We start from the raw sequence: 26818 nt of genomic DNA, 5'->3' as shown, positions 1-26818 counted from the left end.
TGGAGCCGCCGGCTGAGCGTCCCCTCCGCAGTCATGCCTGCGGCAGGTCCGCTGCTCCCGGGGCTCCGGTGGACCTCCCGCAGGCATGACTGTGGCAGGTCCGCCGGCCCAGCCTGCCGCCCCCCCGGAAAAGGGCCGCCCCAGGCGGGTGCTTGCCCCGCTGGGCTCTGGAGCCGGCCCTGCACCTCCACAAAGCAACAGCCAGTGAAACCCCTCCACCCACGTGTGCTTTGCATTTGTCTTTATTTTGGGCAGTGACTCTGCCTGTGTTTGGGATGGAGACCACTCATTTCAGCTGCTTGTTCTTTAGAGTTTAAAGCCAGAAGAGACCATTAGAACAATCAGTCTGACCTCTTGATAGCTGCAGCTATTAAATTCCACTCAAATACCCCTCTGTTGAGCCAAGTGACTTCAGTTAAACCAAAGCATTTCAGTCCTCAGGATACTAATCTGTTGTGAGCCTCAGACAGAGAACAGAAGAAACAGAGGACACCAAAGCCTGAAGTCCCAGCAGTGGCAGGGAATTGACTAGATGAGAAGCTCAGGTGATCCCAGCAGGTGACCCATGACCCATGCTATAGAGGAGGGTGAACCCCCCCCCCTCAAAGTTCCTGCATATCTGACCTCGGGAAAATTCCTTTCTGACCCCACATATGGTGATCAGTTAGTCTCTGAGCATGTCAGCAAGACCCACCAGCCAGGCAACTAAAACAGAGGATTGTCTGCACCACCTGATAGCACTGGCCCTCCCTAGGCAACTGTCTCCACCTCTGGCTGATGCTTCAGAGAAAGGTGAAAAAAAGCCGCACATTACAAGGTGTCAGGGGGAAAAAAAACTTTCTTGACCCTTTCAGGCAGCTAGCTGAAGCGAGATTAGGTGCTAGTCATTCTCCTAGTACATACATAATATACATAATCCCTAACGCCTGCTGCCATAAAGGAGTTTAATGGCTTCTTACAACTACCTTAAATGAAGGGCAGCAACTACACCCAACCCAGAACAACAAGGTTTAACCTGACCCCTGTTAGTATTGTGTGCATGTGTGTGGGGATCTCTCTGTGTGCACCACCTTCCCCTCCCACTGGGCCTTGCTGGTGTGGTGCCTGCTGCCCATGCAGCCCAGTAATGGCCTGTGGTGCCCGGCTCCCCACCACAGGCTCCATCTCAGTGAATAGCCGCAGCATACCGTTCCTGGCCAGTGGGGAGAGTGAGATCCTGGACCTGGACAGTGAGATGTACCTGGGGGGCCTTCCTGAGAATCGGCTGGACTTGATCCTACCCCCTGAGGTGTGGACTGCCTTCCTCAACTATGGCTATGTGGGCTGTGTGCGGGACCTCTTCATCGACGGCAAGAGCCGAGACGTGCGGCGCCTGGCCGAGGTGCAAAGCGTGCCCGGCGTCTCCAGCTTCTGCTCCCGGGAGACCCTCAAGCAGTGCAGCAGTGCACCCTGCCGCAATGGGGGGGTCTGCCGTGAGGGCTGGAACCGCTTCGTCTGTGACTGCCTTGGCACTGGCTACCTGGGCAGAGTGTGCGAGAGAGGTGAGGGGACATGGGGGCACTGGGTACCTGGGCATGGTGTGGGAGAGGTGAGGGGGCTATGGAGGGTACCGGGTACCTGGCCAGGGTGTGGGAATGGTGAGGAGGCTGTGGGGGCACTGGGTACCAGGGCAGGGTGTGGGTGAGGTTAGAGGGGCATGGGGGGCACTGGGTACCAGGGCAGGGAGTGGGAGAGGTTAGAGGTTATGGGGGGCACTGGGTACCTGGCCAGGGCGTGGGAATGGTGAGGAGGCTATGGGAGCACTGGGTACCAGGGCAGGGAGTGGGAGAGGTTAGAGGGTATGGGGGGCACTGGGTACCTGGCCAGGGCGTGGGAATGGTGAGGAGGCTATGGGAGCACTGGGTACCAGGGCAGGGAGTGGGAGAGGTTAGAGGGTATGGGGGGCACTGGGTACCTGGCCAGGGCGTGGGAATGGTGAGGAGGCTATGGGAGCACTGGGTACCAGGGCAGAGAGTGGGAGAGGTTAGAGGGTATGGGGGGCACTGGGTACCTGGCCAGGGCGTGGGAATGGTGAGGAGGCTATGGGAGCACTGGGTACCAGGGCAGGGAGTGGGAGAGGTTAGAGGAGCATGGGGAGCACTGGGTACCAGGGCAAGGAGTGGGAGAGGTTAGAGGGTATGGGGGGCACTGGGTACCTGGGCAGGGTGTGGGAGAGGTGACGGGGCATGGAAGTGGTGAGGAAGGAATACAGGAGGCTGTCCGCCCCAACTGCAGGTGGGATTTCTGTGTTAGGGTCAGTCATGGGAAACATGGTGAGAAACAGGTGCCTCTTAGTGAGACAGATGGGCCCTGGCATCAGGACAGAGTTGGTGAAAAGCTGATCCTCAGCTCACTGGCAGCTCTGAAAAATCAGGGAAAGAAGTGAGTTTGGGTCGAAGGGAATTGGAACTTTCCTGGAATTTTCAACCAATCTAAAAGTCAACAATAAGTCTGTCTGGGGTGAATGCAGTGGGCTGTTTGGGGACATCTTTAAAGGGCTGGACTCCTAGAACGGCTGAAGGAGGAGTGGGGGGGGGTGCCTCCCTTATAACTTTTAGCCCCATGGTCAGTGCACTCAGCTGGGATGCAGTCCCTGCTCCAATGAATGCACAATTTATACAAAGTGGCACAGGTCCAACAGGCCAGATGGGGAGAGACCCACCCCAGAATAGCCTGTAGCTAGATATTGGGGCACTCACCTGGAGTGGGAAGAGCAGCAGTTAGGTCGCTGCTCCACAGAGGGTTCCCCCAATCCAGGTGAGTGCTCTAACCACTGGGCTAAAAGTCATCCCCTCTGCCTCCAGCTGCAGTTTTGTGAATGGTACCAAAGTCCCACTATGAGCCCAGCCCCTACATTTGTTTTCTCTGAGTTTGAGGTTGACCAAAGCTGCGTTTTGGGGTTAATAAACTATTTGCCCCAAAACCTTTGCCCAGCTCTAATCATGACTCCTGGGTTCCATGCCTAGCTGTGGGAGGGGGGTGATGTTTAGTGGTTAGAGCAGGGAGGCTGGGAGTCAGGACTCCTGGGTTCTCCGTGGGGGGCTGGAGGAGGTTGGGATTGGGAGGAGGGGCTCTCTGGATATTGTGGTGTAAGGCAGAACCTAACACATGTTCTCTCTCTCTCTCTCCCATTCCTGTTCTTTTTTTTACCATCTCTCTCCTACCCCCATCTCAACCCCCATTCCCCGTGCACCCTCACCCCTCATTACCCCCTACCCCTCAGAGGCCACGGTGCTGAGTTATGATGGCAGCATGTACATGAAGATCATGCTGCCAGGGGTGATGCACACAGAGGCCGAGGACGTGTCCCTGCGGTTCATGTCCCAGCGTGCCTATGGCTTCATGCTGGCCACCACCTCCAAAGAGTCGGCCGACACCCTACGCCTCGAGCTTGACGGCGGGCAGATGAAGCTTACCGTCAACCTAGGTAACCGCCCCACCGCCTGGGGTTGCCCCAGTGCTGAGGGGGCTAACCAGCTCCCTAGGGGTCACCCCCTCCCTCTTGGCAGCTGGTTCCAAGTGTCCCCTGGGAAGAGGTGACCCTAGTGGTGCACCTGTGCTGAGGGGTCAGCCCCTGCTTTGGAGCCCTCCTGCGCCCATCTGGTCTTTAGAAAGACACCCCCTTTTCCAGGGGGATTCACTTTTGCACCCAGTTTGGTCTTGTTGGTGCCAGAGGGCGGCTCCCTGTCCAACATGGGACCCGCTTTCTCCACTGCGCCTGGCCAATGGGGCGAGAGGGGCCCTTCAACTCGCTGGCACCCCATTGGCTGGCAGGAGTTGGTGGGCCTGAGGGGGAAGAGCCCCCCATCTTTCTAAAGGCCTGGCAGGGTTTGGAGTGATTTCTAGCTCGCTGTTTTTAACCCTTCATCGGCGCAGACTCTGCCAGCCCAGCAAGCAGCAGCCGGGACCAAACCCGCAACCTTTACCCCACTCTCTCATCCCCCCAATTCCCCCAAACTCTGCCCATCCACAACTCCCCAAACCCCACCTCCACATCCTTCATCACAACCCCCCCAAACCTCTGCAGAGCCACAGACCCCCACTCTTATCTCCATAACCCCCCAAGCCCCACCCCCATGTCCCCAGCCCCCAAACCTCTGCAGAGCCACAGACCCCCACCCTATCTCCACAACCCCCAAATCACATCCCCACAGCCTCAGACCCCCACCCTTATCTCCATAACCCCCAAGCCCCAAAACCCATCCCCAGACCTCCACCCCATCTCCACAACCCTCTTACTCCACCCCAAAATCCTGAAGATCCACAGCCCCCCACCCCAACCAAACCCACGGCTCTCCTACATCCCACCCACCTCAGCGCAACTCCCTGTGGATACACTGCACTCCTAAACCCCACACCTCCTTCCCCCTGCCACACCTACCCTCATCTTCCCATCCCCCATGAGATTACCCCCCTTTCTCCCATGGGGTTACCCCCTTTCCCTCCCTCCTTCGTCCCTCTCCCCCCATGGAGTTACTTCCTTCCACTCATTTCCCACCCCCATGGGCTCCCCTATTGGTTCTTTGGTCCCGTGCCTGTTTGCGCCCCACTGTTCTGTTGCGGTTGACGACGTGCGTCAGACCCAGCCGTGTAGCTTGTGGGAATGGGGCCCCCTTTCCTTTCTCCCCAGGGAACCCAGAACCTCCTGTCCACCGCAGAGATCAGGGAATGGCAAGAGCTCCCCGCAACCTTCTAGGTAACGGAGGGCAGATCTGGGGTGGCACACTGCACCCCACCACTCCCTTAACCTCTTCCCTTCTGGCTATCTTAGGGTGTGCGGCACCCCTATAGTGGGACACTGATGCCCTCCGTATGGAGCCAAGGGATGCCCCTGTGCTGTACAGCACCCCCAGCTTCACATAATGCCCCTCCCCAGAGTTGTGGGCATTGGTGGCACCCCAGAATCTGTATATGACCCCTCATCCATGGGATCATGATTGACACCCCAGAATCTCTGGGCCCTCCCCCCACCACATCACCTACTCATGAGGTGCAATCAACACGCTAGAATCTCCATGGTGCTCCCCATGCCCCTTTAATTTGTTCCCCCAGTTCCAGAGGAGCTGTGAAATAGGGTCTCTCAGATAATGTGGAGGATGCCATAATGTGCCTGCCACCATAAGGAACAGTGTCCTGGGGCCAGAGGGGGGGACTGGGGAACCCCAGAAAGGGGGGTAAGAGCCCACCCTGAGCTGCATTTGCTAAGTAACCCCCCAAATTCCAGCCACCTTCCATAGACTCCCCAGCAGCCTTATTCCCTCCAGCACCCCGTATTCTTCAGTGCTGCCCCCCCTCACAGAATGCATTGGTGCTGGGTCTAATGTTCCCTGATCTCTGCAAGTTTCAGGGCTGCCCAAGGAAGATGGAGGTGGTAGCAAGTGGGGGCAACCCAAGCTTGGCCCCCTAATCCATGCTGGGTGCAGGAGGACCCTGGTTGGGGGAGTGAAGGGGAGAGGAGGTGCCCCCCATACATCTGAGCATGAGGCTGCTCAGCAGGGGTTAACCCCCCTTGTTTTCATCTTCCTTGTGGCACTGTTTGGGGTGCCAGGGTCAGGGAGGAAGAAGGGGGGTCCATCCCCCACATTGCCCGCTGCACGGCTGGTGTTTGCAAGGTGGCCATTTGTCAGAGGGGTGGGGATTATCCCAACAAAGTGGGGGGAGGAGAAAGAGCCCATGAGGTGGGGGGAATTGACTGCAAACCCCATTAAAGGTTATAAACCTTTCCTCTCCCCCAAAAAAGAGAAACCTCAGCCTAGAACATGTCTGTCACAGATCTGGCCAATCCACTTTCTAAACTGGTTCCAAATTAATCCACTTTCTAAAGTGGTTCTGGGCTAATCCACTGTCCAAACCAGTTCCTACTAAACTGGTTTAAACATGTCAGCCCAGTCCTTGTAGATGGGCTTCAGAGTGAGCTGAGGAACTTGGTCCCAGCCCAGGTCCTGGCTCAGATTCCCAAGCTTAGCTGGCCCAACATCCTACCTTGAGCTGGGACCGTAAAGCTGCATCCAAAACCAATTTGACAAACCCAGTTAGAAACCCAGTAAACCAGGACCTTTCCGTGACCCTGTTTTTGGTCAGCTTTCTCATCCCACTCCTCACTGCCCCCCTAACAGTGCCAATCTGCTTCCTAAACCGGTTTAAGCCAGTTTCCTTTATAAACTAGCTCAGGCGAATTCCCTTTAACAAACTAATTCAGGCCTACAGTCCCTTCAAGTGGGGACGCAGTTATACCAGGATAAAGGTGCCTTAGGACCTGTCCACGTGGGGAAATTTCCCAGCATAGCTACCACGGAATGGTTATTAATTGTTAATTATTAACTCCCAGTATGGATACTCTGTTCTGGAATAAAAGTGATTTTATTCTGGGATAATTACTCCGCTTGCCAAGCTCTGCCGGGGAATTTCCCCATGTGGAAAAAATCTCATATCAGAAAAGCTTATTCCCTGCCCCTACAGGAATAGTTGTGCACTTTTATATTGGTACAACCATGTCCACATTAGGCAGCACTGTTCTGCTTTAGACTGGGGAAGCTAAAGCAAGACAACTTGTGTGTGTAGCCAAGGCTGGAGATTGGAAGCTCTTTAGGAGCAGGGACTGGCTTTTTGTTCGGTGTCTGCCCAGCACCTGGCACAATGGAGCCCTGTTGCATCATTAGAACAACTGCTTATGACTTGAATAGCAGAAGTGCCTGTGAGCCCCCATCTTGGTTGCACCAGGTGCTGTATAGACACAGTCCAGTTATCATACGCAACTAGAAATGATGCAGCCCCACCGCTGTCCAGGAAGGTAGTTTGGGGCTGTAGGTGGGATACTTTTAAGGGACCAGTTCTTACCAAATTTGGGGTCCCCTTCCTCAGTGTGAGAGGTTTCCGTTCCCCTGGGCTCCAAATGGCCACCTTGACCTGCGTCTGTCCCCGGATGGTGGGCTGTGAATTGGATGGTTGTTTGCAGAAGTAACTTTGAAGGATGTAAAACTGTTGCGTTCTCTTCTCTCTCCCCCTACCCCCCCATCACCCTGGCCCCCGTCTCAGACTGTGTCAGGATAGGCTGTAACCCCAGTAAGTCACTTCTTTACCTTTGGGGTTTTTATTTCATGTTCTCTCTCTCCTGCTCGTTAAATGAACCGGGTGAATTTTGGGGGTCAATCCTAATGGAAAGGTGACAGGCGCTGTATGACTGTAGCTGATTTGCTATGATGCTGCACAGAAGAGGTGGAGGAGCTGGGACTCCTGGGTTCTATTCCTGGCTCTGGAAGGGCAATGGTGTCTAGCAGTTAGCATGTGTGGGCTGGGAGGTTTTAATTCTGTGAAGGGAGCGGGTATAGGGGTTAGTGCAGAAGGGCTGAGTCAGAACTCCTGAGTTCTATCCTGGCTCAGGGAGAGCAGTGAGGGCTGGTGGTTAGAGCAGCAGACTGGGAGTCAGGGCTCGTAGGTTCTATCCCCAGTGCTGCCCATTTTAGTGTGTCACCTTAAAATGAGTCACTTCACTGCTCCTTGCCTCAGTTTCCCCTTGCCTCAGTCTAACTGCACCTGCCCTGTATGTGCATGTCCGAGCTTTATACCTCTACTGCATGTTTGATGCTTACAGAGCCTCATATAGGGTGGGAGGGTTGGCTAGGAATTGCTCTGCACCCCATCCCCACCTGGACCTGGAACACCCCAAGAAGACAGGACCTGCTATTTCCCCCCCCCATGCCTTGGCCCCTCAGGCACTGACGACACACTACCCTCCTCCCTGCAGCCTGTTTGCACCACTGCCCCTGCAGGCTGGATTCAGAAACACACTATGGGGTGTCATAAGCCCTCCTACTGCAAGCAGCTGAGGGGGAGTCTCTAGTTCATGGTTCTCGCCCTGCCCAACATGGAGCTGCTCAGCAAATCTGGGGTAGGGGCACATTAAACACCCTCCCCCGTGTCCCCACAGGCGAGTGGCAAAGCCCTGGTGGTAAGTGACTGGCACATTGCTTTGGGATGATAGGTGCAGGGCACCACAGCACCTTGGTCCTTTCTGTGCCCACAACACACACCACATGCACAAGCCTCACCTGGTTACATAGACTCACCCAGCCACACCACAGTCTGCCCCAGACACACACAATCAGCTACAGACACAAATACACAAACTTTCACACTTACCACACATAAACAAAGAGATTCACACAACCACAATTTTACCAAACCACCACACCCCCGTGCAGCAGGTCTCATTCACTCACGTAGATGGCAATGCACACACACTGAGGAGAGTAGGTCTTACTCCTTCCAGCAGGGGGCAGCGTGCATGCACACATACACACACACAGCAGGGGGACACTGATATGCACACTGGCCAGGGAACAGATCCAAATGCATGTATGCATGCCAGCTGGGGGAACATTGTACCACACAAAGACTGTCGGGGTAGGTACCGATTACACATACATGTGTGCTAGCCAGAGTCTGTATTACACCATTACATACATGCATGTGCTGGTCAGAGGCGCACACCATTACATGTGTGCCAGCTGTGGTGTGTTTCACACCGTTACACGAATGTTCCAGCCAGGAGAGTACACCATTACATATACATGTGCATTGACTGAGGGGCACACAGTTACACACATGTGTGCACTGGCGGGGGGGCACACGGTTACACACATTTGTATGCGCTGGCTGGGGGCACACAGTTACACACGTGTGTGCGCTGGCTGGGGGCACACAGTTACGTGTGTGCGCTGGCTGGGAGGCACACAGTTACACACGTTTGTGCATGCACTGGCTGGGAGGCACATGGTTACACACATGTATGTGTTGGTTGGGGGTACGGTTACACAAGTGTATGCGGTGGCTGGGGGACACAGTTACATGCAGTGGCTGGAGGACACACAGTTACACGTGTGAGTGCGCTGGCTGGGTGCACACAGTTACACGAGTGAGTGCGCTGGCTGGGGGCACACAGTTACATACCTGTGTGTGCTGACTGGGGGGCAAACAGTTACATGTATGTATGCGCTGGCTGGAGGGCACATGGTTACATGTGTATGCGCTGGCTGGGGGGCAGCCATGGTTACACTCACGTGTGCTCAGGGCTGCACTTGTGCCAGCAGTGACATGCAGCCCCCAGGTGTGATGCATCTCCTGACAGCGAGGAGCTCCACCCCTTGGACTCAGGTGCGTAGATGGGCCAATGGCATTTCATTGGCTAGAAAGGGGTGGGACCCCATGGTGGGGATAAGCCCCAGCTCTTGTGGGTTCCTAATGTGGTGGGACGAGAACACCTAATCACAACTCACCCTTGTGCCAGGCAGGTGAAGAATTTACTGTCAGCTCATGGAAGGGGAAGCTGAGACATAAGGAGGGGAAGTGACCAGTCCCCAAGATCACAGAGACAGAGCTGGGGAGAGAACCCAGGAGTCCAGGCTCCCAGCCCCAACACAGAGTTCCATGTCTCCCATATAGTCCTTGATCTAAATTGCTGAGATGTTACCCCGCCCCCCACCGGGTCTGGGAAATCCAGCCAGGATTCACCCTGACAAAGAGTCCCAGGTGTTTGGTGGGTGGGTTCCAGCTCCAACTGAGCCCTAGAATTGGGAGGAGAGCCAGGGGTGGGGGAGGATGATGGAGGTCCCTACACCATGGGGCAGAGACTTAGTGCAGAGAGGTGTGTTGGTGAAGGGAACATACATGGGTGAGGGTTGGGAGTGGCTATAAGGAGGGGGTGTAGGGATGATGATGATATGTGGAAAGGGGGGGAATGAGGTGGGGTGGCTCTGAGCGTGGGGGGGACACACGTGCGGATTGCAATATGTAGAAAGGGGCTAGGGATTGGAGGGGCAGTGATTAGGGGCGGGGTGGAGTATTTCCTCATTGGGTCCCCCCACCCCTAATCACTGCCTCTCCAACCCCCATCCCCAGGTGTGCTGTAGCCCCCAGAGCAGGGAAGGAGAGGTCTCAGGGGGCAGGAGGGAAAATACAACTGGGCCCCCTTCCCCCAACTCAGGTGAGGAGGGGGCTCTTTTGCTTTGGGAACCTGTGGGAGGTCAGGATCCCTTGAACAGCCCCACCATCATTCCCTCCCCTCCCCAGAGTCCTTTAATCCAACCAGCAAAAGGTGCCTCCATTGCTGGACGAGGAGCGGCAGTGTCTGGGTTTCCCCACCAGGTGGCAGAACTCACCTATGCAAGCCTGATTTACCGGGGCTAATGGCACTTAGGGCGGCGTCCACCTGCTAACGCAATAGTTGATGCGCTGTGCCCAGCACCTGGGGGAGTGTGCAGAGAAGAATATTTCCCATTCATTTCTGAGGGGGCAGGTGGATGACAGTCTAGGCCCAACCACACTTCAGAGTATAAACAATAACAGATTGGCCAGACTCGCTGTAAACCTGGGCTGATTAGCCTCCATGCAATAAACGTAGGTCTGTCTGCAATACGGATACATAATAATTAGCCCATCTCTCTACCCAGCTGGGGGTATCAACCTCCGTGCAATTAATAACATGCAAAGTAATAATGAACCACTTCCTTAGAGAACTTGGATTGTTAGAACCATACAATTAATATAGGTCCTACTCCAATCCAGATAGCTGCTGATAATTTAGTCCCTCCTCTCCCTATGGGTCAAGAGTTGTTAGAGTCCCTGCAATTAATAACATAGGCCAGGGTTGCATAGATGATGGGGCTGTATCCAGCCCACCAACCAGGAGGCTGCTCCCTGGCCTCTGCTGGAGGAAGGGCCAGAGGCTGCCGCCCCCAGTTACAGCAGGCTCGCTCTGGCAAGGCCTGGTGGCCAGTGGCCAGAGTTTTCTAATAGGAAAATGTGTCCCTGAGCAGGGGCACAAGCTCATCTGCCTTCCCACAGATGGTGGAGCTGAGCAATGGCGGGCAGGCAGTGGTATGTGCAAAGTGACGCCGTGCGGTGTGGGGCTGTCACTGCAGGACTCACTGCTCTGGCACATGTTCTTACAGCAGTAGAGGCCACTTCCTCCTGGACCACACCGGCCAACCTGCCAGAGGGGCTGGTGGAGCCTCTGCTACCTTAAGTTGCCCATCCCTGCATTAGGCCCAAAGTAGAAATACCATAATGAATTAGCCCCTCCCCTATGTACCTGGGGATTATTAGCCCTCATGCAATTAATAATATGCAAAATACTAATGAACCATTCTCCCAGAGACCTGGGGTGGTTGGTGCCTTGCAATTAATGTTGGTCCTACTGCAATACAAATAATTAGCCCTTTCCTTCCCCATATACCTGGGATTGACACACTAATATGCCAATTGATTAATTATTCACTACCACATGCAATTATGAATACTAATTTAGGTCCTTCCTATATAGCTGTGTTTATTAGCCCCCATACAATTAATAATAATTAATGAATCATTCCCACACAGACCTGGGGTGGTTAGAAAGCATGCAAATAATGGAGGCCCTACTACAATACAGTCCCTCCTGTCCCCACGTCCACTTGGGTATATTAAACTCTAATGCAGTCAATAATAGGCATGGTGATAACTATTAAATAGCCACATCCTCCCGTGCAGTGATCTGGCATTAACCCTCCCATGCAATGAATTAGTTGCCTAATGGTAATGATTCATTAGCCACTTATGGGCTCTCAGCCCTGCCTCCACCCTGCTCTAAGGACACCTGGATGAGGAGGGGGTGATTCAGGAGAGGGGGGGGGGTCTCTTAGCAGCTGGCTATTTATTGGGTCAGCCCTACCAGCTGCTAGTGACTGAGAAGATGAGATGCTAATGGGGGGAGGAATAGTGGGTTAGGATTGGCTATGGGTATTACTTTTTTCCTAACCTGTGGTTTGAGGGGTCCCCATTTCTGACCTGGGGGGTTTCCTTGGAGATGCAGGGAGGGATTTCAAGATGATCTGTCATTTCACTTGTTCTCTTGCTGATTCACTTGCTCACCAGCAGGTGGTGATACACACACACACATTCTCCAGTAGCAATCCTCATTGTTAGTTTGCGGTCCCTGTGTGTGAGACAAAGAGACTAGCAAGGTGGAGAGCTGAATAGTGCAGTGTAGGTGTACTCTGGGCTGTGTGTGCGCAATCGCACCTAGTGGTAGAGTGTAGTGGGGTGTAGGTGTGTTCAGGACTGTTTGTGTGGTTACACCCAGCAGGGGGTTGTAGTGGGGTGTGGGTGTGCTCAGGGCTGGGGGTGTGTATGGCTACACCCAGCAGGGGGTTGTAGTGGGGTGTGGGTGTGCTCAGGGCTGTGCACGCAGTTGGAGGCTGTAAGGTTTGGGCCTGAATTTCCTGGGGAGCTGTCTTTTCCCAGCCCTGAGTCAGAGTTTCCCCCAAGCAGCTATCAGAACCTCTCCAGGGTACGGGCACCATCCCAGTGTAGCAACTGTAGAGCAGGAGAGCAGTGCGGTCAGGACTGGGGAGGAATGGAGGAAGTGATGAACTCACCCATCCCCCTGTGCACTCTCTGCTGTCAGGGAGTGTATGGGCTGTAGGGGGTGGGGTGTATAGTGGGGGCTGTAGAATCCCGGCCTGTTGCCAGCTGTGGCAGTATGGCGGTGGAGTGGGGGGGGGTGCCTGTGTGGATTCAGTGTATATCTAGGAAGGGGGGGGGAGATGCTACCTAAGTTATGCTATGTGGGAAGAGCTGGGGGGGTGTTGCCAGCTAGGTGAGTATTGAGGGTTGTGTGTGTTCAGGATTTATCCAGACAGGCAGGGGAGGGACTGGCACATGGGGGCTGTCTAGGCCTTGTGCGCATTTCCCCGACCCAATTGGAGCACTAATCCCCTGTGCTGCCCCCCTCCCCGATTCAGGTAAAGGCCCCGAGACCCTCTTTGCTGGCCACAAACTCAACGACAATGAGTGGCACACAGTGCGGGTTGTGCGACGCGGGAAGAGCCTGCAGCTCTCGGTGGACAATGTCACCGTGGAAGGTACGTGAGGACCCCAGACTGGGATAGCAGGGGGCTGGGGGGCACTGGCTGGGCTGGGATGGGGGGAGCCCAGGGCTGGGATAGCAGGGGGCTGGGGGGCACTGGCAGGGCTGGGATAGCAGGGGGCTGAGGGACACTGGCAGGGCTGGGGTGGGGGGAGCCCAGGGCTGGGATAGCAGGGGGCTGAGGGACACTGGCAGGGCTGGGGGGGGGAGCCCAGGGCTGGGATAGCAGGGGGCTGAGGGACACTGGCAGGGCTGGGCTGGGGGGAGCCCAGGGCTGGGATAGCAGGGGGCTGGGGGGCACTGGCATGGCTGGGATAGCAGGGGGCTGAGGGACACTGGCAGGGCTGGGGTGGGGGGAGCCCAGGGCTGGGATAGCAGGGGGCTGGGGGGCACTGGCAGGGCTGGGGTGGGGGGAGCCCAGGGCTGGGATAGCAGGGGGCTGGGGGGCACTGGCAGGGCTGGGGTGGGGGGAGACCAGGGCTGGGATAGCAGGGGGCTGGGGGCACTGGCAGGGCTGGGATAGCAGGGGGCTGAGGGACACTGGCAGGGCTGGGGTGGGGGGAGCCCAGGGCTGGGATAGCAGGGGGCTGAGGGACACTGGCAGGGCTGGGCTGGGGGGAGCCCAGGGCTGGGATAGCAGGGGGCTGGGGGGCACTGGCAGGGCTGGGATAGCAGGGGGCTGAGGGACACTGGCAGGGCTGGGGTGGGGGGAGCCCAGGGCTGGGATAGCAGGGGGCTGGGGGGCACTGGCAGGGCTGGGGTTGGGGGGAGCCCAGGGCTGGGATAGCAGGGGGCTGGGGGCACTGGCAGGGCTGGGATAGCTGCCAGTTGAGCTGGAGGGGCACCGGCTGGGGTGAGGGCACAAGTCTGCAGTCTGCCCCCATCCCACCCTGGTGTGTAACAGTGCCCTGTCCCCCTCCCGCTCCAAGCAGGGCAGATGGCCGGCGCGCACACCCGCCTGGAGTTCCACAACATCGAGACCGGCATCATGACGGAGCGTCGCTTCATCTCCGTGGTGCCCTCCAACTTCATCGGGCACCTGAGCAGCCTGGTGTTCAATGGGCTGCCCTACATGGACCTGTGCAAGAATGGCGACATCAGCTACTGCGAGCTCAATGCCCGCTTCGGCCTGCGCAGCATCATTGCCGACCCTGTCACCTTCAAGAGCCGCGCCAGCTACCTGGCACTGGCCACGCTGCAGGCCTATGCCTCCATGCACCTCTTCTTCCAGTTCAAAACCACCGCCACCGACGGCCTCATCCTCTTCAACAGCGGCAATGGCAATGACTTCATCGTGGTGGAGCTGGTCAAGGGGTGAGATGCAGCCCCGGCCCCCTACCTCCCCACCCCGGCCTGGGCTCTTTGCCCTGCCCACTGGGCAATGGGCCCTGCCCCAGGGAGCAGGCCTAGTGCCCAACTTCTGATCCATGTGCTATGCCCTCTGGGCCTGCTGCATTCTCAGCCACAATGCTCCTCTGCCCTGCCCACTAGGGTCTTCTCTCCGCCCCACTGCCCTGCCTCCTGCCTCTCTCACTGCTCCTCTCAGGGAGCCCTGCCCTGCCCTGACTGACCCCAGCTCTGCCTCAAGTGCTGCCCACAGGGCGCTGGGCCTCACGCAGGGGCCTAGGTCTTCTGCCCATTGTCCTGCACTCTGGGCACACCCTCCTCCCGCTGCTCTGCCAACCAGCCCATCTGCCCACCCCTTCACGCTCCACTGCCCCCTCCACACAGGTACATCCACTATGTCTTCGACCTGGGCAACGGGCCGTCGCTGATGAAGGGGAACTCGGACAAGCCGGTTAATGACAATCAGTGGCACAACGTAATTGTGTCGCGTGACACCAGTAACGTCCACACGCTCAAGATCGACTCCCGCACTGTCACCCAGCACTCCAACGGTGCCCGCAACCTGGACCTCAAGGGTGAGCCGCACCAGCCGGCACTGGGCCATGAGGGCACCGGGGGCACACTCCCTTCACAGGCAGTGCTGGCCCCAGCGTGGAGCTAAGAGGGGCTAGGGTGCGGAGGGTTAATGGGGGGGCTGGGCTATGGGGGTGTTGGTATGGGGGGCTGGGCTGCAGGGTGCACAGGGGTCGGTATGGGGGCTGGGCTGAAGGGTGTTGGGGGTTGGTATGGGGGGCTGCGCTGTATGGAGTCGGTATGGGGGGCTGGGCTACAGGGTGTGGGGGGTCGGTATGGGGGGGCTGCGCTGTATGGAGTCGGTATGGGGGGCTGGGCTCCAGGGTGCAGGGGGTCGGTATGGGGGGCTGGGCTGCAGGGTTTGGGGGGTCGGTAAGGGGGGCTGGGCTGTATGGAGTCGGTATGGGGGGTCGGTATGGGGGGCTGCGCTGTATGGAGTCGGTATGGGGGGCTGGGCTGAAGGGTGTTGGGGGTTGGTATGGGGGGCTGCGCTGTATGGAGTCGGTATGGGGGGCTGGGCTACAGGGTGTGGGGGGTCGGGATGGGGGGGCTGCGCTGTTTGGAGTCGGTATGGGGGGCTGGGCTTCAGGGTGTGGGGGGTTGGTATGGGGGGCTGGGCTGCAGGGTGTGGGGGGTCGGTATGGGGGGCTGGGCTGAAGGGTGTGGGGGGTTGGTATGGGGGGCTGCGCTGTATGCAGTCGGTATGGGGGGCTGGGCTACAGGGTGCGGGGGGGTCAGTATGGGGGGCTGCGCTGTATGGAGTTGGTATGGGGGGCTGTGCTGCGGGGGGGTCGGTATGGGGGGGCTGCGCTGCAGGGTGCAGGGGGGTTGGAATGGGGGCTGTGCTCTGGAGGTGTTGGTGTGGGGGGACTGTTACAGGTTGCAGTGAGGGGTCAGTGGGGGGGGCTGCGTTTCAAGGAGCAGGGGGGCAGTGGGGGGTGTCTGGGCAGCAGGGACCAGCAGGTGTGTGGTGGCGGTGTGGGGTGATCTCCCCATGCAGCCAGCACTGACTGTATCTCAGATTGGATTGTTTTGCTGAAGCTCCCCAGTAGTGTCCATTGAGTTTGGAATTCTGCCTCACTTCCTGTCCTAAACTGCTGCGTGGATATGAAAAGGCCCCGGCTGCATCTCAGCACTGGCGGGGGCGTCCCTGACAGACTGAGCCATGCACTGGGGTCGGTATTCCTGCAAGTGAAAGGACCCAGAGGATCCTGTCCATTCGTTCACCCCTGTGTGCATGGATCACTCAATTGGCCGGGAGCAGGCCGGCACTGGGGGGCTGTCACAGGCTCCGGGCTGCGCTCCCAGCTTTGTGGAGGAATCCCTTCGCTGCGCCAGACCCCAGGGCTCTCACTTTTCCTCCAGGGTGGGCCATGCAGCCTCTCGCCTGCTGAGACTGACCCTATGTCTGTCTGCCCGCCTCAGTAGTTCCCAGGTGGGAGCTCCCAGCTTCCTCCAGCAGCCAGCGCTTCTCCCCCAGCTCCCACTCCGTTCCTTTCTTCTCCAGCTGGGGTCTCGGCTCAGCTTCCCTGCTGGGAGTGTGGATCCTGAGTCACTGGGGCTAGCCTGGTCTCTGGCCCCTTGTTCTGGGTCGGTTACAGCTGGTTCCTGGAGGGCTCTGTTCATGCCACCCAGACAGGGAGGTGACACTCGCCCCTGTGTCCCCTAGGGCTTGTCCTCACTAGAAAATCCTTTAAATCGGCTTCAGTAAGTCTAATGTCGGTACCGGGCAAATTAGTCAAAACAATAGTTAAGAATAAAATTGTCAGACACATAGGAAAACATAAACTGTTGAGCAGTAGTCAACATGGTTTCTGTAAAGGGAAATCATGTCTTACTAATCTATTAGAGTTCTTTGAAGGGGTCAACAAACATGTGGGCAAGGGGGATCCAGTGGACATAGTGTACTTAGATTTCCAGAAAGCCTTTGACAAAGGTCCCTCACCAAAGGCTCTTACGTAAATTAAGCTGTCATGGGATAAAAGGGAAGGTCCTTTCATGGATTGAGAACTGGTTAAAAGACAGGGAACAAAGAGTAGGAATTAATGGTAAATTCTCAGAATGGAGAGGGGTAACTAGTGGTGTTCCCCAAGGGTCAGTCCTAGGACCAATTCTATTCAACTTATTCATAAATGATCTGGAGAAAGGGGTCAACAGTGAGGTGGCAAAGTTTGCAGACGATACTAAACTGCTCACGATAGTTAAGACCAAAGCAGATTGTGAAGAACTTCAAAAAGATCTCACAAAACTAAGTGATTGGGCAAAAAAATGGCAAATGAAATTTAATGTGGATAAATGTAAAGTAATGCACATTGGAAAAAATAACCCCAACTATACATACAATATGATGGGGGCTAATTTAGCTACAACGAGTCAGGAAAAAGATCTTGGAGTCATCGTGGATAGTTCTCTGAAGACGTCTATGCAGTGTGCAGTCAAAAAAGCAAACGGGATGTTAGGAATCATTAAAAAGGGGTAGAGAATAAGACTGAGAATATATTATTGCCCTTATATAAATCCATGGTACGCCCACATTTCGAATACTGTGTACAGATGTGGTCTCCTCACCTCAACAAAGATATACTGGCACTAGAAAAGGTTCAGAAAAGGGCAACTAAAATGATTAGGGGTTTGGAGAGGGTCCCATATGAGGAAAGATTAAAGAGGCCAGGGCTCTTCAACTTGGAAAAGAGGAGACTAAGGGGGGATATGATAGAAGTATATAAAATCATGAGTGATGTGGAGAAAGTGGATAAGGAAAAGTTATTTACTTATTCCCATAATACAAGAACTAGGGGTCACCAAATGAAATTAATGGGCAGCAGGTTTAAAACAAATAAAAGGAAGTTCTTCTTCACACAGCGCACAGTCAACCTGTGGAACTCCTTGCCTGAGGAGGTTGTAAAGGCTAGGACTATAACAGCGTTTAAAAGAGAACTGGATAAATTCATGGTGGTTAAGTCCATAAATGGCTATTAGTCAGGATGGGTAAGGAATGGTGTCCCTCTGTTTGTCAGAGGATGGAGATGGATGACAGGAGAGAGATCACTTGATCATTGCCTGTTAGGTTCACTCCCTCTGGGGCACCTGGCATTGGCCACTGTCGGTAGACAGATACTGGGCTAGATGGACCTTTGGTCTGACCTGGTACAGCTGTTCTTATGTTCTTATAAAATTAGGTTGGTTTACGTACATCGCTCGGGGTGTGAAAAATCCACAACCCCTGAGCCTGTAGTTAAGCCAACCTAAGCCCTGGGCTACACTACAAAATCACCCTCGCTCAGGGTATGACTAATCCACACCCCTGTGTTGCTGTGTCTGCAGGAGGGCTACTCCCCCCACAGAGCTACTGCCTCTCGCTGACGTGGAGTAACTACGCCCACGGGAGACATTCTCTCCTCGGCATAGGAGCATCTTCTCTTAAGTGCTGCCGCCGTGCATCTGCACCAGTGAAGTGTTTTAGGTGTAGACCTGCCCTTAGTCCTTCCCCCACACGGAGTAACAGTGCAGCATATAGGGGAAACCAAGGCTCACACAAGCCACGTCTGCACTGCCACTTATGTCTCTGAGGGGTATGAAAAAACCACCCCCCTGAGCAGGGCTGGCTCCAGGCACCAGCTCAGGAAGCAGGTGCTTGGGGCGGCCCATGGAAGGGGGCGGCACGTCTGGGTCTTCAGCAGCAATTCGGCGGCGGGTCCCTCAGTCCCTCTCAGAGTGAAGGACCTGCTGAATTGCCACCGAAGAATGAAGCGGTGATGGTAGAGCTGCCAGAGATCACTGCTTTATCTTTTTTTAGTTTTTTTGTTTGTTTTCTTTCGCTTCGCCGCTTGGAGCGGCAAAAAAGCTGGAGCCGACCCTGCCCCTTGCCACGTATGTTTCACCAGCATAAGTGGTAGCGTGCACAGCACCGTGGCGGCGGGAGAAGCTACCACCACTCATTGAGGTGGCTTTAGTATGTCGATGAGAGACACAGAGCGGCTACCCGAGCGCTCTTACAGCAGCGCAGCTGCATCGGTACAGCTGTGCCACTGTTAGACATGGCCTACGACTCACAAAAATAGTACCCAAAATTCCCGCTTTGTCACAGCCTGCTCCCAGTGAACCTCCAGCACAGCCCCAAAACCACTCAGCAGCATCCCATTGTGGTGCTGGGGCTCATGGGGTGAGGGCAGGCCTAGGCTGATGGGGCGGGGACAAAGCGAGTTGATTGGGGCACTGGGAGACTCACGGGGTAGGAGCAGCACTGGGCTGATGGGGGGAGAAGGGGAGTTGATTGAGGTCCCCGAGGGCCTCATGGGTAGGGCCCAAATTCATGGACATGAGAAATGTGTCACAGACCATGAAATCAGACCTCCACTGTGAAATCTAGCTAGGGGAGGGGCAGGGCTGGGGGCACCTAGCCAGGGCTCCTAATGGCCCCCGGCTCCAGCTGCTAGTCCCATCCTGGCTGGGGAGGGATGGGACTTACTCTTGCCCTGCATAGCCGCTCGGGGGTGGGGTTCAGACCCATCTCCGGGTACCTACCCCAGCTGCGGTCCCTGTTCATGGAGTCTGGACTCCTTTGCTCCCCCATCCCCAGGGCATGGGTTGTGGGGACAGCCGGGGCAGGGGCACATGGGCCAATGGGGGATGGGGGGGCTTTAGCTCCTCCCTTGGCCAGGTCTGTTCGGGGGAGGGGAAGGTAGTGGGGCAGCCCTGTGGTGTGCGGGGGGCTAAAGGACGTGTCTCGTGCCCTCCCCAGGAGAGCTGTACATCGGGGGGCTGAGCAAGAACATGTTCAACAACCTGCCCAAGCTGGTGGCCTCGCGGGACGGCTTCCAAGGCTGCCTGGCCTCCGTGGACCTCAACGGCCGCCTGCCCGACCTTATCGCTGACGCCCTGCACCGGATCGGGCAAGTCGAGAGGGGCTGCGACGGTAAGAGACCCCCTGCTGCCCAGAGCCCACCCTCCTCCGCCCGGCCTCGCCCAGCAGGGGGCGCTGTGGGGAGCAGGCAGGAGCACTGGCTGGGGGGGAGCTCCCTCCTCTGCCCGGCCTCGCCCAGCAGGGGGCGCTGTGGGGAGCAGGCAGGAGCACTGGCTGGGGGGGAGCTCCCTCCTCCAGCCCAGCCTCGCCCAGCAGGGGGCGCTGTGGGGAGCAGGCAGGAGCACTGGCTGGGGGGGAGCTCCCTCCTCCAGCCCAGCCTCGCCCAGCAGGGGGCGCTGTGGGGAGCAGGCAGGAGCACTGGCTGGGGGGGAGCTCCCTCCTCTGCCCGGCCTCGCCCAGCAGGGGGCGCTGTGGGGAGCAGGCAGGAGCACTGGCTGGGGGGGAGCTCCCTCCTCCAGCCCAGCCTCGCCCAGCAGGGGGCACTGTAGGCTCAGACAATTCAGGTCTCCCTGTTCCTAGTGCCCCCGTCTCCTCTCCTGCTGATAATGGGGATTGTGCCTCGGGAGCCAGCCTGCGTCCAGCCCAGCCCATTCCCCCTATGGGGGACGTTTGCCCCGTGATAGGGGCAGTGGGGAGGACCAGAGAGATGCAGGCACCTTCATTAGCTGCCAGCTCCCTGCCATGAGCGTTGTGTCTCATCAGATGCTGCCTCGCATCAGCCGTGGGATATGGGTGGAGGCTGCCAGGGACTCCCCCCATCTCCCAGCTCCTCACCTGCCATTCTTGCCTCCTTCGCCCACCGCGGTGGAACACTCCCGGGCACCTGGATGCTACCCAGCTCTGGGAGGGGAATGGGGTCTGCAGGTTAGAACGTGGGAGGTACGGGGGGTCTATCCCCAGCTCTGCCCCTGACTCGTTGCAGGTCCCCTCCTCTCTCTCACCTGCTTTTTTCCACTCTGCTCAGGGGGTTTATGACCCCCAAGCCCTGTCCCGAAGGGTTGGGGGAGCCAGGCCAATAACCCCCGTCCCTGCCCCTTGCCCCCAGGGCCCAGCACCACGTGCACCGAGGACTCTTGTGCCAACCAGGGTGTCTGCCTGCAGCAGTGGGACGGCTACACGTGTGACTGCACCATGACCTCGTACGGTGGCCCCGTGTGCAACGACCGTGAGTGCTGGGGTCCAGCATGCCTGGCTGGGGGATGGGGAAGGATCCCACAGGGGGAGCTGCATGCTGGGATGGGGGATAGAAGGAGGGGGAAGGATCGTGCTGTGAGGGCCGCAAGCTGGGGGATTGCAGGAAGAAGGGTGGGACACTCACGCTGTGGTTCTGCGAGTCTGGCGCATCGAGGGGAGCGTGCTAGGACTGGGGGTGCCATGTGCCCAGCTAGGGGATGGACAGGAGGAGGATGATCATAAGGAGGGTGTCTTGAGCTTGGAGCATCAGGAGACAGAGGAGCACTCACATGGGGCAGCGGCTTTTGCCTGGCTGGGGACTGTGGTTTGACTGGTCTCTGGGACACCCCTGAACTGATGAAATTTAGGGGTGCCCCGGTCTGGGTCTGTGGGCCTGGGTCACGGGCCCACACTGAGCCCATTGGCTGGGTCCAGAAACTGGAAAGATACCAGGGGGTGGGTCTGTGTGCCAAGGCTTCTGCACAGGTTGTGTCAGAGCTGTGGGCCATGTTAGTGCCAGGGGCTGGTTGGCACTGTAGGACAGGTGGGCACTATGGGCTCTGCCCAAGAGGCTGGGCCCATGGTCTGGTTCAGCTCTGTGGGGTGGGTCCATGGGGCTGGATCTGTGGGTTGATGCAGGTCTGTGGGGCTGGATCCGAACACTGGTTTGGCTCTGTGGGGTGAGTCTGGGGGGCAGGGTCCATGGTCTGGTTCAGCTCTGTGGGGTGGGTCTCTGGAGCGGAGTCTGTGGGTTGATGCAGGGCTCTGGGGCTGGATCTATATGTTGGCTCAGGGCTGGGGGGCAGCTTCATGGATTGTGGTGAGTTGGACAGTGAATTGAGTCCACGCCTCCTGTGATGGCTTCTCAGCATTGCCCAGCATTTGGGCCCAGGGGGCTGAGCCATTCCCCACAGCCACCCCCCGAAGCAGATCCTGGCGTGGGGAATGGGGCTGGGATCCAGGCTATGGGGAGGGACACCCAGCTGGGTGGGTGGTGGTGGGAGCTCTCCCCACTGGTAATGGGGGTGGGGCGTGTGTGAGTGATTCTCATTGGCACTGCATCGTGGGCACTGGAGTGTGGAGTGTCCTGGCTGTGCTCTGGACCCAAGCCCATCACCAGGGCATCTGACGAGCCCCCAGGAATTCCTGCCCTCTGCATCATCCTCTCCCTGTGATTCCATCCTCCCCCCACACCCCCTGCACTGGGCTTTGCGCATCTATGTGAGAGGGGAAATACCTTCCGGGAGTGTAAAGGGAGCCATGGAGAGTCGGGCAGGGGCTGTGGGCAAAACCAAAGCCTGGGTTAAGGAATAGAATCTAGTGTGACTTGTGCAAGGAATGAATTGCATGTCCCTGCTGCCTGAGCCCTGGGTGGGGGTGTTCTGCCCCCTGCTGGAGTGGGGGAGCCCTGCTCTGCATGTGTGCATGTGCACAGCCCCCAGCTGGAGAGAATGAGCCCTGAGGGGGGTGGGGGAGGAGGGGTGTTCTGCCCCCAGCTGGAGAGAATGAGCCCTGAGGGGGGTGGGGGTGTGTGTTCTGCCCCCAGCTGGAGAGAATGAGCCCTGAGGGGGGTGGGGGTGTGTGTTCTGCCCCCAGCTGGAGAGAATGAACCCTGAGGGAGGTGGCAGTGTGTTCTGCCCCCAGCTGGAGAGAATGAGCCCTGAGGGGGGTGGGTATGTTCTGCCCCCAGCTGGAGAGAATGAGCCCTGAGGGGTGGGGATGTGAGGGTGTGTTCTGCCCCCAGCTGGAGGGGTTGACCCCTGCTCTCTGTGCATTTGCTGGTTTGATTTTGACTCACTCCCATGGCAGCACATGGTGTGGGCTGGGGTGTCTCAGGGTTGGTGCTATGTATTCTGAGCACGGTTTGGGGGGTAGGGGGTGCAATTGTTTTAAATGACTGACAGCTTTGGAGGATGATTAAACAGCTAAATCCAGGCACCTGTGGCTTTTGTGAGTGGCTGCCCCCGAAGTGCTGGGAGCTGCAGTGGGTGGGATGGCACCAGAGGGGGGTTGTGTGTGAGTGTATCTTGTGCTAGACCCTCATTGCTAATGGCAGTAAATAAAAAGATTCTTTTTTGGGATGCAACGATCTTGAGGAACCTCAAATGTGCAAGGAGGTGAAACTGGCAAAAGCCAGCTGGAATGCTTCACTTTTTGTGCGAGGATGTGAAAGTCTGAGTGTGAAAATGGCTAGAAAGTGACCGGGCCCCTTCACAGGGTGTGTGCAATGGGTGCTGTAGAATGTGAAAGGGGCTTAAATGGGACAGAAAGGCAACCAGCTTGCTCTCTTTGCGAGCATGTGGAAATCGGGGTGGGAGTGATTAGAAAAGGGAGGGGGGCCTAGCGCTGTTTGGGTGTGACTAGCCAGACGGGAGAGGGATTTGAAAGGAAAGTAAAAGTGATCAGCTGTCTCCGTTTGTGCAAGCACGCGACCACCAGAGTGTGACCATGCCAAGAACATGTAAGTGCCCTGGCACGTTTCACTGTGTGTGGGGTCATGGAACCCAGAACGGGATGTGAATGGAGGCACTCGTGAGTGTGACCGGGCCTTGCACTGCGTGTGCGAGCACATGAAAACCCAGGACTGTAAAGAGAAAGCGAGGAGGTGGTTTGCTAGTGTGAGCATGCAAAGGGCAGAGACCAGCAGGGGCGAGGTGTGCAGGGGCCAGGTGGGGGTCTGCCACACCCCCTGCTGCAGGGGGCTATTAGTTAGCCCAGTGCAGGAGCTGTATTTTGCCAATGTGGTTTTCATCTTGACAATCTCTCCAGCCAGTGGTTGGGTGGGGGGGACGCGAGGAGTTGTAATCATCCCATGGTGTTTGCTCACTAGTCCTCTTGGGTCTCGTGGTTGGGGGGTGGGACTTCTGGGTTCTATCCCAGCTCTGGGAAGGGAGAGGTGTCTAATGGTTAGAGCAGGGGGGCTGGGAGCCAGGACTCCTGGTTCTATTCCTCGCTCTGCCATAAACTGTCACTATGACCTTGGCTTCAGTCACTTTAATCTCCCTGTGCTTCAGGTTTCGCCATCTGTAAAATGGGGAGATGATATTGACCCCCTCGACAGGGCATGAAAGAGGGGAGCAGAGAGGGAAGAATGGATGGATGGAGGGGGTGGGGGTGAATAGAGGAGGAGTAGGAAGGGGTGGGTGGGTGGATGGAGGGGGGTGGGGAGGATAGAGGATGAGTATAAGGATAGAGGGGTAGTATGAAGGAGTGGGTGGGTGAGAGTGAATAGAGGAAAGTATGGGGTGTGGATAGAGGAGTAGGATGGAGGAGTGGTGAAGGGGGGTAGGATGGAGGAGTGGGGTGGGGGTGGCTAGAGGAGTAGGACAGAGGTGATGGTGGTGGGGGTGGATAGATAAGGAGTATGAAGGAGTGGGGGGTGGAGGGGGCAGTATAGGGCATGGCTGGAGGGGGTGGGAGTGGATAGAGGAATGGTGAAGGGGAGGGGTGGGGGTGGATGGAGGAGTATGAAGGAGTGGGGTATGGAGAGGGGGCAGTATGGGGCATGGATGGAGGGGGTGGGGGTGGATGGAGGAGTGGTGAAGGGTGTATTTGGGATGGATGGGTAGAGGAGGGGTGCATGGGGACTCGCTGCAGAGCTGAGTCCTGGATCTGAACCCCTGATGTCCCTGTCCCAGTGCTATTGGGGGCCATTTCTCGTCCCCGCACCCATTTGTCCTCCCTTTGCCCACTCTGTGCTGCCGACCCCCCCCCCCCGGGGGCCCCCAGCGAGTGCTGGAGTTTCCACCCTGCACTACGATGGATGGGGCGGCAGGCCTGATGTGACAGCCTCGCTAGTGCTGGGCACAGGGCGCGAGGGGACAGGCTCCGTCCGTGTGCGCTGCCAGCTGGATTAATGGGTCTACAGCGCAGGGGCTGCCCTGGGCATTGCTCACACATCGCAGGAGCTGAAGGCTCATTTATCCCCTGCCCCTCCCTCCCCAAACTCCCCTATTGTTACGTGGTCATTGTCTGGGCTTTGCTTGGGGACGTTTCATCTCTGCACTGACGGCCTCCAGCGCCGTCTGCTGGGAGAGGCTGGGGTTGGAGAAGCTGGGAGCTCCCCCCAGCCAGCACTCCACCCCACTCCCTATGGTGCCCTGTGCTGGGACTCGGGAGAGGCTGGGGCTGCAGCATCTGGGAGCTTGCCTCGCACTCAGTAGGAGGTGCTCTCCCTTCGCAGTCAGCGCTGACCCCAGTTCCCCAGAATGGCACTAAGGGCTGCTGCACTGCTGAAGTTTCCAACTTTGACAGGCTCTAAAAACAACCTGCCCACTTTTGATCATTAAAGATCCATGGAGTAATTAAACTCTCTGCCCCATCCCAGAGGTGGCTGCATCCAGTGCCAGGTGAGGGATTCCTGTATAAACAGCCCCCCATGCCCCTCCCCAGAGGTGGGTGCATCTCTGCACTGGGTGAGGGATCCCTGTCTTATAAGAACCTTGGAGATGCTGAAGGGCAGTTAATGGCTTGTTGGTTATTTCAGGCACCTCTGTGACCCTGGGGCTGTGTGTTTGAGGGTTAGGTACTTTGCCCCAATCTCCATCTCACCTTCCCCTCTCCCTGGGCTCTGCTCCCCGCCTAGGCTGAAGGAGAAGCTCTGCCCCCTACCTCAAGCTGGCAGGCACTGATGGAGCTGCGTGTGTATTGGGGCTGACAGCCCCATCCATTTCAATGAGCCACTGACTGCCTAGGATACCCAAGGATTTGTTAAGGAGTCTCTTCGCTGGAGCCAGGCCAGCTTTGCTCTCTGTTCCCTGCACCGAAGGGGTGTCACAGATTCCTTTGCTCCCTCCCTCCCCTCCTCCGTTTCATTGGCATAAACAGCCTGCTCCTCCTTGGCCCATTCTGCTGCCTCTTCGCCAGGGGGTGGCTGGACCAAATCCAGCTCAGGAGGCTAGCTGCCCACTGCCCGAGGGGGGCACCAGCTCGTGGGCTGGTTCATAGCTGGAAGGAAACACATCCCAGGCAGCCAGTGGGGCAGCGGGAGAATGAGCTGCTCTGTTGCCCCGAGCAAGGATGGAGGGTTATGGGGAGAGTGGGAAAGGGGGCGCTGCCAGTGCCCAAGTAGAAGCAGTGTGGGGAAGATGCAGAGCACTGAGTAAGAGAATCAGGGCCCAAACCATCAACTGGACCAAGGTGGTGATGGATCTTTCTCTATTTACCCCTGTGTAAATCTGGAGCAAGTCCCTGCATTGGATCAGAATCCAACACTGGCCCCATTGCAGTCAGGGGGTGACTCTGGATTGACGCTGGGGAGCTGGCCCTGATCATGCTTACTGCCCTCATAGGAAATCCCTCCAACTGCCAATGGATCTCTGCTCTCTCATGGGGCTGGGCTAGGGAACCAGCTGGTAAGGGGACAGCAGGTAGGAGAGAGCCATTAGTGAGCTCCCTGTCACTGCAAGCACCGGCCTCCCTACTCCAGCAGCCCTGGCTCTGCAAACACCTCTCAGGTGACCTGTGCTTGCAGGCTCCAGCTGCTGCCTTGGAGCATATCAGCAGCTGCAGGGACCATCCGTGCAGGGATTGCTCCCCTCTGCTGAAATGCAGCCCCTGTGGGGCGGGGCACAGGGCTGTTAAACAGCAGTGGGGTAGTGTGAGAAGGGGTATGGAACTGCTGTCAGTGTGGGTTGCCCAGGGCAGAAAGGGTTAACACCCCAACTCCATGGAGGGAAACAGGCCAGGGAGTGCTTTAACCTCAGTTACACCTCTTCTTACTTCACATAGCCTTGGTAACGCAGTGCCCCCTAGTGCTGTACTGTACTGGGTCAGCACTGACTGCCTGGGGAGAGCGCCCCCTGCAGCACAGCACCCTACTACGCAGGGGGTCATTGGGGCCAGCGCTGACTGTAGGGGGAGTGTCCTGGTGAGCCTCCGGCCTGCTCCCTGTAGCACAGCGCCACTAGCACCACCCA

At 57.2% G+C, this 26818-nt stretch overlaps 1 protein-coding gene across 1 annotated transcript in view; it reads left to right on the top strand.

The window, feature by feature from the left end:
• The window catches only part of NRXN2 (neurexin 2), a 369827-nt gene that overhangs the window by 191647 nt on the left and 151362 nt on the right, over nucleotides 1–26818 (top strand). Inside the window, exons 10-17 of the mRNA XM_045024465.1 lie at nucleotides 1158–1541; nucleotides 3263–3466; nucleotides 7075–7101; nucleotides 12819–12938; nucleotides 13876–14257; nucleotides 14675–14865; nucleotides 19605–19778; nucleotides 20773–20892. Coding sequence (XP_044880400.1) covers nucleotides 1158–1541; nucleotides 3263–3466; nucleotides 7075–7101; nucleotides 12819–12938; nucleotides 13876–14257; nucleotides 14675–14865; nucleotides 19605–19778; nucleotides 20773–20892 — 1602 coding nt within the window. The remainder of the gene's footprint in view (nucleotides 1–1157; nucleotides 1542–3262; nucleotides 3467–7074; nucleotides 7102–12818; nucleotides 12939–13875; nucleotides 14258–14674; nucleotides 14866–19604; nucleotides 19779–20772; nucleotides 20893–26818) is intronic.

Source organism: Mauremys mutica, chromosome 7 (assembly GCF_020497125.1).
Source record: "Mauremys mutica isolate MM-2020 ecotype Southern chromosome 7, ASM2049712v1, whole genome shotgun sequence".
Lineage (NCBI taxonomy): Eukaryota > Metazoa > Chordata > Testudines > Geoemydidae > Mauremys > Mauremys mutica.
Note: the sequence above shows the minus strand (reverse complement) of the source record. Positions and strands in the feature narration are given on the sequence as shown.